Raw genomic sequence first — 12313 nt, forward strand, 5'->3', positions numbered from 1 at the left:
TCCTAGAGAATTTCTTTCCATGTAACTTGTGTCATCATTTTCCTTTGACTCTGAGGTTTTCCTCCCAAAGCCATAACCACAGAAGGACAGATCCAGCTCCCAGGCAAATGGAGGATGTGTGTCATTTTTTTCCATTCCTGTGCTCAGACAAAGCCCTGTCCTAAGCAGACGTTTGCTTTGGAAACAAGCTGCAGTTGGGATTTCTTGCAGCATTCAGGAAATAATGTGAAAACTCCTCTGTTGAGGATCAGACAAGAGCAGATTTGTTTGAGCAGACTCTGGAATATCATTCTCCCAGCCAAACACACTGTTTGCAATAGATTTTAAAAGTCACAAAGGCATGAAATTATTTTTATTATGGTGAAAATGCAGAAAAAAAGAGATGATTTTTCCCTCTGTTTTTTTTTGCCATTGTAGTTCACACTTGAGCCACCTGCTGTGAGTTTCAGAATATCTGGTGAAAAAGCTGGAATTATTGACATCGAGCCGAAGTCAGGCATCCTGTATATCAATGGGTCTCTGGACTGGGAGACCAAACAAGTGCACAAGCTGCAGGTAAAAACTCAATGAAAAATAGGAAGGGAGAAGTATTCACATTCACCCTCTTTTGGTAAACCTGATATTAATAGAAACCTGTTGAAATTCCGAATTCTTTGTTTTGCCTAAGTTTACAGGCAGCTTTTTCATTTTTAATATCAAGATTTGCTGGAAGACACACGGTTTTGTAGTTCTGAAAGACTGAACAGGAAAATGCTCCTTTGCAGAGGAAGGCGATGTTGAGAAAACAAAAATTGTGATGCCAGCACCAACCCTTTACCTCTCCTAATATGATGGAAATACTTGACTGAAGTAAAATCTAGCCTCATGAATGAGTTTCTCTTGTTATTCCTGAAGACTGATAAGGTGAATTCCATGTCTGGAGTGGAAAAATAAACTGATGTAATCATATAGAAAGCTTGTAATATATCTGGTGACAAACTGAGATTAGCTCAGTTGGTTAGAGCATGGTGCTAATAATGGTTTAATCCCTGTATGGGCCATTCATTTCAGGGTTGGACTTGATGATCCTTGTGGGTCACTTCCAACTCAGAATATTCTGTGACTCTGTGAAACAGTGTGAGTAAAAGACATTTAGGCAGAGAGGCACAGATCTAACCTCTGTCAGATAACAGCAGAAAGATGTTTGGCAGATGTTAGACTCTAAGGGACAAAAGAACTTTGTGCGCTATTACACCCTTTTCATGAGGATCTCACTGGTGTAAACACTACTGAGAATGGGGCAGTGGATAGACAGTCTTTGGGTCTCAGTATAGCCTTGTGCTCTTAAACTATGTCCAAAATGATATTGTCTTTTTCTGAGGCACTAGCAGCTGAGAAGTAGATGATCATGAGAGGATCAATATCTGAACAGACAAAGTACATGATGATTCTTTTAGCTAGACTTAGCTGTCTTTCTAAAAGTCTAACACGTCAGGTTTCATGGTTTCATGGTCTCAGCTCTAAAGCACCCTTGGATTGGAATTAGAGAGGACAATTTTCTAGACCCAGAGGTTAATAACTCTAAGCATGTGGATCATTTATAAACAAGAAGTGATGACAAAACAAAACAATTATACTTGGTTATGCATAAATAATCATTATTTTATCTATTATGTGCAAACAAAATGAAGTGTGACAGATATACACTTGGTGCTTTAAAGAAGGCTGTAAAATGAGTTGAATTGTTTGGAAAAAAGTAATTAGAAATAAGAATTGATTTTTCTTTACTAACCCTTATAGCAAGCTATTTACTTGATATATAATAGCAATTAGTTATAAATGCTATATCATGTTGAGTTTTCTCCTTGTTTGTTAGAAAGTATATATTTCTGTTTAAAGAAAAACATGAATTCTAAGCTGTGCAAAAATACAAGTAGTCTGCTGAAACTGGAAGTGGGAAATTGTCCTCTGAAAGGGGTCATCAGAAGCAGGAGTGGGTTATTTTTTTTTTTTTTTGTTGGCATTATATACTGTGGCAAAATTTTGTCAGGGAGCTACAGTGGCAAATTTGTCCTTGTATGTGGAACTACCCAGTGATGGCTCTCACCAGATTTCAATCACAGTGAGAATGACCTGGCATTTGACATCCTGATATTAATTTATGCCTTTTAACTTATCTGCATGAAAATATTTCTTTGCTGTTCCTTTTTTTTTCAAATCAGGTGGAAAGTCTGGATGAAAGTGGAACCGTAGTTAAAGGTCCAAATGCTGTTACGATATATGTGGAGGATATCAATGACAACCCACCAGAATTTAACCAGACAAAGTACTCTGGAGTAGTGAGGCAGAACTCCCGTCCAGGTAATTATCACCATAAATAAATATTATAATAATATTATAGGTAATAGGAAGGTAGCTAAATTAAGCAGGAAGGTAAAGTGGGTGCTATATAAGATGGAAAATGATCCATTTTCCTTCCCATAGGACTGTACAAAATCAGGATGAAAGCCTCTGTAATATAATGAAAGGGCAAAGAGGTGACCACTATGTGGTGTAAATGGATGAGTGCAATCAGAAATATATTTTAGTACTTTTTGCAAGTATCACTTAACAGGTAAATATTGCTGCTCTCTCCGTTGCACTGAAAACAACTCCCTTATGCTAGAAGGGGTTTAAAATTTAAAGGCTACCAAACACTATACAGAAAGGGAATGCTAAGACTATGTGAATCTTTACATATCTGTGAAATAAAGTGCCAGGGTAGATATGGGGTATGTGCTCACCATGACTGATGCTTCTTAGAACATGAGCTGAACCTTAGCAGTTAGAAGTCTTAGATTATGGATTGCAGTGATCCAGTCCAGGAATTATGCAAGTATCAAAGAGCAGTTTGAGATGTCTTGGAAATTAAACTAAGGACTCATACAGCTGTTATCGCTGTAACTATGGACTCAAGAAGAAACTTTTGCTAAAGAATGTGCACATAAACCTCCACGGGGTCAGAAAATCATTCTGAAACACCTTACTGTATTCTTAACTGCATCCAAGTCAAAAAGATTTTGAATGTTGCACTGGTGCTCAAAAGGTAAAAGTTGAGTTACATTACTGTGTATTTCCACTTTTTTTTCACTGTATGATTGTTCTTTAATTATATCTGTGTTTCAGGCTGTATGCCACTTTTATCAAGGTGCTTTGGATTAAAGTGATTTGTGTAAGAACTACAAAGTGGCCTTAAAGAGAGACACCAGTGATCTTAATTCTGGGTTCAGGCACTCTTGTGTGATAGATAGCTCTATGCTGATTTAACTCTGTCACCTTCTTCATCAACTGGTCTTCACACCTATTGTGATCCTACTAATCAGAGCTGGTGGAGGGTTGATTGTGGGATGGCATACAGCAGTGTAACCTCTACATATGGCTTCCCGTGAGAGATGCATTACGGAACAATGGTAGCTCCCCGTAAGTTGCCTTCCTGGCTTGAGAGGTCTGCTTGAATGGATTATCTGTTGGGGTTCAGTCTCCTCTTTTACCACTGTTACTTCTCCAACCCAAACAGGCAAGCCCTTCATGTATGTCCATGCCACTGACCGCGATGATCCTACAACTCCCCATGCACATCTGTCATACAGCATTCTCCATCATTTTCCCAACCCTTATGAAGAAATGCTATTCCAGATTGATAGTGTAACTGGAGCAATCTCACCAAGCAGGACAGGTATGTAAAAAGATTCTTGCTTGCAAAGAGCAAGCATGAGTTCTGGGGTGTGCATAGCAACAAAAAAACGCCACAGGTCTGATGCTACATTCTGAATAAATGTGGTGAGTGGGACACTCTCCACTAAAGCCCTGGTTTTGGCGAACTTGTTTTTTGTCTCACGAAATTCAAGGGAAGCTAGCAGAAATGGAGATTGAGATTTAAAAGTACACTGAGAAGAGAGACAGATCCTCTGGCCTTCACTGTGAGATATCTTGGAATTAATTCTCTGCCTTGAAATCTAGAAACCCAAAAGCAGTAACATGAAAAATGCAGAGAAAACTCAGCTGGCCATGTGATCCCAACTAAATTGCAATGATTTAGAAACACCCATCTACTCTGTGGGCTGAACAAGTGCCTAAGTGGGGTGAGGGCTGTTCAGTGATGCGTCTGCACAAAATGAGACCACAGCACAGAGGCCCCATATGATTACATCCACATGATGCTATGCAGCATTGTTCAGAGGAGCCAGAGGAAGTGGTTTGCTGAGATTTGTCACAAAGGACCATCTAAGGAGTCAGTCTGAAGCAGTTAAAGAACCACAGTGCATGTTGGAGGCAACGGGCAGATGAACAACCCCCACAGCCTCTGTGTCATTTCTCTTGACTCTTTGCTCTGTCTCTAGGCTCTTATTACTTGGATCCTCAAAAGCAGGACACCTTCACGCTTGTTGTCTCTGTGAAGGACATGGCAGGGACGACAACAAATGCTTTCACCAGCAGTGTTGATGTGATCATCACTGTGAGGGAGAGCCTGTGGAAAGCTCCCCCCACCATCCACATCAAAGAAAACTCAACCCAGGCCCACCCTGTCAACATCAGCAAGGTAGGTTCCTTGACCACACTCCCTGAACAACTTCTTGTGACACACAATTGTTTCCTCCCCACTAACTGTGAAGGTGTCCTCACTGCATTCAACACCAGGTTCTTCAGAAGGACTTTGACACCTCACAGTTATTTTTTTTAACATGGCATCCTGTGGAAATGATTGTTAGTGGAGGTCTCATTGACTTTTTGTTAGTATGAAAGTTAATAGTTTGAAGGTGCCTGAGATACAGTCAATATGAACACTAGAGTGACTGATCTTGTTTGGGAGCATAATCCAGTCCCAGGTCCTCCAGGCTTTGAGCAAACCACGAGTTTGTTGGAACTTATTTTGAGGTTACTTCTTCCACCTGCAGAAGAGTGGGGCAGGGGACCAGCTCCACAACAGCCCTGCTGTAGGCAGTCCCCCACACTCAGGGACACCTGCTGTGACCAGTTTTGTATCATGCAGCACAATTTCTACATCAAAAGTACCTAGAAAAGACTGAAACACCCTCCTTCACATCCTGCATTCCCACAGTATTCCTCTTTTTACAGTTCAAGCACAAAATATTTTGCTGATAACTGTAGACCAATAGCAGTCAATACATGAGTACATATTAACTAACAGTCCAACAGCCTTTCAGAAATACTTGACTTTGAAAAATGCCTTGGCAATGACACCCCCAATGCTGTCACCCTCGAACATGGCAGGATTCCATGGACCCTGTTCACAAGAGTAACTGGCTTGGTGCTATTCCCACTGGCCTCAGTGACAGCCCAAGGAAGTCCAGAGCAAAAACAGGTGGAAGGAAGACTAATGTGGAAGGGTGCACCCATTTTGGAGTGACTTGTATATAAATTTAGTGTGGTAGTCAATGGCATGTTGTTTCTGCCTAGGGGAAAATGAAATGCAGTTGCTGCTATATAGAATATAAACATTAATACTGACTCCTTCATTAATCTGACAGTCTGTGTACTTCATTTCATTTTAAATGTGCGGCACCCCAGAAGAGATCCTGCATCACAAGCTTTGGTGAATGTAAAGAGTGTGCATATACCTATGTACAGATAGGTGGCAGGTATTTGTTTTCACAGAATCACAGAACCATAGAATATGCTGTATTGGAAGGGACCCATCAGGATCACTGAATCCAGCTCCTGGCCCTGTCCAGGACACCCCAAGAGTCACACCATGTGCCTGAGAGCATTGTCCAAATGCTTCTCGAACTTGTGAAGGCTTGGTACTGTGACCACTTCCCTGAGGAGCCTGTTCCAGTGCCCAGTGACCCTCTGGGTGAAAAACTTTTTCTTGGTATCTAACATAGACCTCCCCCAACTGAGCTTCCTCAAGCCCTGTCACTGGTCATTAAAGTGGAGAGATCAGTGCCCTCCCCTCTGCCTCCCCTGGTGAGGATGTTGAGGTCTCCCCTCAGTCTCCTCCAGGCTGAACAAATCAAGTTCCTCAGCTGCTCCTTGCTAAGGCTTCCTCTCCAAACCCTTCACCATCCTTGTGGCCCTCCTTTGGACACTCTCTAATAGCTTAATGTCTTTTTTATATTGTTGTGCCCAAAACTTCACACAAGACTCAAGGTGAGGCCAGCCCAGTGCAGAGCAGAGCGGGACAATCCCCTCCCTTGCCCAGCTGCTGATGCTGTGCCTGATGCACCCCAGGACACGCTTGGCCCTCCTGGCTGCCAGGGCACTCCTGACTCACATTCAACTTGCCACCAACCAGGACCCCAAGGTCCCTTTCTGTGGCGCTGCTCTCCAGCCTCTTGTTCCCCACTCTGTCTGTACATCCAGGGTTGCCCCATCCCAGGTGCAGAATCTGGCACCTGCCTTTGTTAAACTTCATACAGCTGGTGATTGCCCATCTCTGTAATTTATCAAGGTCTTTCTGCAGGGCCTCTCTGTCCTGGAGGGAGTTGACAGCTCCTCCCAATTTAGTGTTGTTTTGGTTTTCCACTTCTCTGAATTACATAAAACAAAACAAGAGGCAGGAACAGACAGTGTAAGGAGATGGAAATAATTAGTATCAAGATATTCAAATGCAAATAATGCTTTTTTTCCTATAATCACTATTTATCTCCGTATCCCAAAACCCTTTTATAAAAAGATATGTGTTGTAGCCCATCTGGACAGATGGAGAAACTGTGGTAAAGTGGCTTCACCACACAATTCAGAGAGCAGGGGCAGATTATCAGTCTGATTTTCTGCAGTTCATCCCAAGAGCCTGCCAAACTGTTAATTTTCTGGTTTATGAAGCTAACAGGAATGCGATTGTTTCTGTTTGTGGTCCAGAAATGATCCCTGTTAAATCTCAGTCTACACTTCTGACTTCCTTTGCTGACTTATTTTTTGGGTTTTTTTTAGGTGCAGTCAAATGAACCAGACGTAATCTATGGCATTTTTGAAAAAGAAAAGCTGCCGAGGCTCCCATTTTCCATCAGTAAGAATGGGGATATTTATGTGACTGAACCACTGGACAGGGAAGAAAAGGATACTGTAAGTAAACACATAAAACTTCACTGTTGGCAGACATCATAGCAGAAAGCTAATTATTGGTGTGGGAGTAAATATGAGAATGCTCAATAGAAAAGAAGGGGGACGGGGAAGGGGAGAATACATAAAAGCTTTGTTTCTTGTCACTTTTGGTTGGAAATGATGTGATAGATGTGAAAGTTCATCCAACTACTACACTGTAAACTGCCTTCAGGTTCTGACCCTACAGTGGGTCTGGCAGTAGCAAACACTGCCCACAGCATACGTACAGTGTACAACATGGACCAGCTATGGCAGGGTTGCAGGTGCACGAGTAAGAGGTAGGTGGTGGGATTTGTGGAGTGCAGGAGATCTGGATGTTTCAGATTTACTTCAGACCTCGGGGACCTCAGGTATCTTTACACACCAGAAGCAGAATTTAACTTGGATTTGCAGCTGTAAAGTTACCTTGAAGTTACCCATCTAGGAGTCTTTTAGACAGAAAATCTTCTGTTCCCTTCTGTTTTTGGAGGAAATTTGAGCAGAGCATAGGTCAGAGACCAGATATGCTGGATAAATTCTCTCTCCGTATGTGACAGATGAATTTGCAAAATTGCAAATATGAGATATTCCTGGTTGTCCTAAATTTTTGCAAGAGTAAGGACACCGTGGAGTGAAGTATTAAGGAATTTTAAAATCTTTTGAGAATTCAGGCCTCAGAAAGTAAGGGGTGATGGAAGAGTTCTGATTTAAACAGAGTGAAAATACTGAACAAACTCATGAGAGGATATTTCATATTCCCATAGTTACATACTTAAATGCAAAATACTGTCACAGTGGACGTTCAAACCATCTAATAGTTATATTCTTGTTGCAGTATACGTTCTTCGTGGTCTCAAAAGATAGCAAGGGAGAACTGGTGGATAAGCCTTTGCAAATTCAAGTTATTGTGGAAGACATCAATGACAATCCCCCTGTGTGCCAGCAGGCCCTCACCGTAATTGAAGTTCAAGAAAATGAAATTGGAGGTAAGAAAAGAGCTTCTGTTAATTTAAACACCTCATTACAGTCCTGTTGTTGTTTCCAGCTGTGTGTGAATAAAGCTAGACATTCTGATCCCAAAGAGTAAAATGTGGCTGCCCTAGAGAAATGTTCTTCTGTGCAAATAACCCCCCTGTTTTTCCTTCAGTAATTCATGTGGAAAGGATTTCAATAACCTGAGAAGGACAGACTCTAAACACCTACTTTAAAAATGCTGTTTCATTTAAAACATAAAACTGCATTTTCCCACAACCACAGTTTTGGATAACTGCTTAGACTGTGTAAAGAAAAACATCCCTTTTATTACTAATAGAAAAAAAACTGTTCTTAAAGTGGTATGAGTCCATTTTTCCTCAGCCAGCTGCTCCTCCAGCATAATGCCTTTGACTTCAATGGACCATTACCACAATCTGTCCTAAGCCTTGACATCAGTTATTTGGTTTCAGGACTGACGAGTTTGCTGTTACAGTCTTTTGAACTGCCCTGATCCCAAAACCAGCACGTTGGGATGCTAAAGGAAAAACTCCCAGAAGTGAAATGATTGTGTCCTTTTCAGTGTTTTCCATGCAGCTTCATTTTTATTGATGCTCTACTCTTTGCACTGGTGTCACAGTTGTCACTGTGTACTTCTGTGGAGAAACAGGACCACTGCATTCTCTCTGACTCTGATCTCTACTCTGCTACAGGAAGTCATATTGGCACCGTGTTTGCTACGGACATGGATGAGGAGGACACCCTTAACTCTCGTCTGCAGTTCAAAATCCAAAGTCAGGAACCTGAATTTCCTGAAAAGAATCTCTTCTATATTCAGCAAGACACTGGGAATTTGCACTTAACTGGCCGTTCCTTAAGCAAGCGTGATTCAGCCAAGTATTCCTTGAAGGTCCTGGTGTCAGATCCAGGTATGTAAAGCCTGCTGTTATACATTGGAATAACTCTGTTCACACTGGCATCACTTGTGTTCAGTGTCCAAGGGATGTGGGGAGACAAGGAGGATTTGCTGAACAGACAGTAGCACTGAGAGCTGTCTTGCTCTGGCATGGTACGTGCCCTGCTCTTGAGATGCAGGGAGATTAATCATGATTCATAACGCAAGCATGGAAGACAACCAGCTCTAGGACAGAGTGTGGCTAGACTGGGAAGCTTGTTAACAAGTACTTCAGTAAGAGATTTCCTTCCACAGGGAGGAAAAAATGAAGAGATCATGACTGTGGTTTTCCCCCAGGTCTTTCAAAGGGACTTCACTGAAAAAAAAGAAAAATCAAGAAATTAAACACAGCTGCTCAGACAGTCCAGATAATATTTTAAAACATTAAGAGAAAATTAGGCTGAAATTAAACTTCAAAAATAATCTTGTCCCTTATGTAAATTCCCAGGAGTTCTTTGTGATTCACTGAATGGAAAGGAAATCGAACTCCATACCAAAGCTCAAAGCTTTGTGCTGGAGACCCAAGAGTCAGGCAAAACTTGTGCATGAAGGAACAGGCATGTAAAAAAGTAGTGTGACATGTCTGTAAAAGAAATGGCATCATTTAGGCAGATGATGGAAAACCTTGCAGAAGGAGAAGCTGGTGGTTTGTTTTGGATGCTCATTTGAATTCCACCCAAACAATGTTGTTTAGGATTTTCCATAAATTTCAGCTCATGAAGTATGTTCATAAAGCACTAAAATCCATCTATATATGGATAGCACATGACCAGATATATTATATATATTATGCTTTTAAAATCACAACCTGCCATTGCTAAGGGTGCCCCTGCTCAGGTAGTGATTAGATTTACATGGATCTGAAGTTTAAGTCTGCCTTTAGCAAAACTGATGGTGCTGCTTGATGACCTGCCAAGAAGACAAGGTAGCATCACAACCCAGGGCTTACTTTTTGACATGGAAAAGTGATACTGAGATGGCTAACACAATTCCCAGATATCATCATCCTGGTAAATGGATATGGTTTTAAAAAGTGAGGGAAATGAAACAGGATGGGGCAGTGCTGAAGAAATTGGGAAGATCGATGGTGAGATAGAGAGTGAAGTTGTCACTGACTAAGAGATATCTGAGGTAAGTTCTTCTCTCAGTGCTTAGATTGGACAATCTGGCAGTGCTGCTTTTTGCTCACAGTGAACCCATCTGGAGGAAAGTTATTTTCAGTAGAATGGCTGGTGTGACATTGTTTGTCTCTTTCCATGCAGGATTCCAAACAATCTGTGACGTGGAAGTACATGTCATCGACATCAATGATCAAATTCCCATCTTTGAAAACTCAGATGTGAGTATTTTTGACACCGTTTTGGGTGTTCCAATAACTTTTGACAAGTGTTTGAGCATGCCTTCAATGTCTATAGAATGTCAATGGGAAACTAGTTGTTTACAGAACATATAACAGAGTAACTACCAGTGAAAATAAAGGCAGAATATTGCTGCAAGTCTGCATATAAGCTCTATCTAGGCAGTGAGCAAGGAGACAGACTAAGAGCTAATTATGAAATCTAAGGTAATTTTCTCAATGGAAAACTATGTGTACAGAAAGAACTTATTCTATTAAAGCAGTTTATTCCAGAAATGCAAGTTCTAAAGGGAAAGGGGGAAGAAAAGGCTTTAAAATTAATCAAACAGCTAAATGGAAAAAAGCTGGCATCTCCCAAGCACCTTTACAAACACAGCACTTGTGTATCCAAAACAGCCAGAAGGTGAATGGGAATCAAAATCCCTACATGGTTTGACCAGAAACAGTGGCCCTGTGATCCATGCCCAAAAACATACCTGGTTTCAGAATTGGTGTCAGGCTCTTGCCTTTTCCTCTGATGGAGGTACTGGCATCTGGCAGAGACTTGCAGACATTTCGTGACTTCTGCCAGATGGCCCAAGCCTCCTGACAGACACTGGAGTGGCTGAAGTACCTACACAGAGGTCTCCCAGCTCCCACCATTCCTGCAGGCCGTGTAGGTGGTGGGCTTAGGAGAACTGCCTGGCCCACCAGGAATAGGTGTCCTTTTGGGGAAGCTGTGCTGGTTTTTGGGCTTTGCAGACTGCATTGCCCAGCTCTCTGTTGGTGGCAATGGCAGCACAGTCACATGCAGACAAGGTGCCTGCATAGCAGGTTTTGCACCATCTCACCTCAAGGTCTTGGTCCAGGACCTGGTCTCAAGGTGACGCTTCTGGGCGAGGGCACACATCGAAGAGTTAGCAGAGCTGGGATGCCAATGTGGCAACAGCCCGTGGTGCATGAAGCAATCAAATATTTAACAGTGAGTGGCCAGGGTGCTCATGGGGTGCAGAGGAGCTGTACTATCCCTGCTGCATGATCATGGGCTGGTTTTGACAGAGGATGTAAAGATTTGGGACTGGTGCTGTACTAGTGGCACTGATCCCATCACCTATGATAAATGTGTGGCTAAAAAGCTTCCCTCCCTCATGTAGCTGCTGGGGATTAAAATATATCCATGTATGTGGGTCACAAGCTTGTGATTGTGCTGAAGTTTTTATCCACAAATGGTGCTGGGTATGTCATGTTTCAATGACCTCTCTCTCTCTTCAGTATAACAATGTGACTGTGGCAGAAAATATCCCAATAGGAACTGTGATATTAGAAATTCAAGCTACTGATGGAGATGAGCCTGCCACAGGGAGCTCCCTCATCATTTACCAAGTGAAGGAAGGAGATCCAAACAACACGTTCATCATAGAGACAGACTCTGAAACAAACCGAGGCTTCGTCAAGATTAACAAGGTGAATAGATGGATTATATTCTTCTCCTTTAGTGTCACTTATTTGTCATACACAGTATCTGCCCTGGTAATGATTTGTGGGGAGGAATATTGTCTGGTGGTGGGGTGGGAACACCCTAAGCATGGTGCAGACTGCAGGAGGCTCCACTGCTGGACTCAGGCTCTGTGCCTGTGCAGTGCTCACACACACCAATCCTCCTGCCTTTGCTGTGCCTTCACCATCCGCCACCACCGCCCTCCACTGGCTCTGCTGCTGGCTGCTTCTCCAGCAGAGCAGGTTCTGGCCAATGAAGTAGGTCTTTATGCACCATAGAGACAAAAAGAATGATACTGAGTGCTTTTGCAGCACCATTTCTGGACAAGAGAAAGCCAGCTAATGCTTCCAGGGGCTGTGGTGGTAGTGGTGGGCTGTGACAGGGCAGATTCTCCTCCCTGCAGTCGCTCTGGCCATTAGTGGCCTGTGCAAAATGAAGTACAAGTGCAGCCAGCATGACTCAATGTCAGCATGGAGATGCAGGTTGTTCC

At 42.4% G+C, this 12313-nt stretch overlaps 1 protein-coding gene across 1 annotated transcript in view; it reads left to right on the forward strand.

Annotated features, from left to right (window-relative positions):
- The window catches only part of CDH17 (cadherin 17), a 35915-nt gene that overhangs the window by 15040 nt on the left and 8562 nt on the right, over positions 1-12313 (forward strand). Inside the window, exons 3-11 of the mRNA XM_008630741.2 lie at positions 418-555; positions 2202-2340; positions 3536-3694; positions 4359-4558; positions 6913-7044; positions 7898-8048; positions 8748-8963; positions 10252-10328; positions 11598-11789. Of these exons, the coding sequence (XP_008628963.1) occupies positions 418-555; positions 2202-2340; positions 3536-3694; positions 4359-4558; positions 6913-7044; positions 7898-8048; positions 8748-8963; positions 10252-10328; positions 11598-11789 (1404 nt within the window). The remainder of the gene's footprint in view (positions 1-417; positions 556-2201; positions 2341-3535; positions 3695-4358; positions 4559-6912; positions 7045-7897; positions 8049-8747; positions 8964-10251; positions 10329-11597; positions 11790-12313) is intronic.

This window comes from Corvus brachyrhynchos, unplaced genomic scaffold (genome assembly GCF_000691975.1).
Source record: "Corvus brachyrhynchos isolate BGI_N302 unplaced genomic scaffold, ASM69197v1 scaffold302, whole genome shotgun sequence".
Taxonomy (NCBI): Eukaryota; Metazoa; Chordata; class Aves; order Passeriformes; family Corvidae; genus Corvus; species Corvus brachyrhynchos.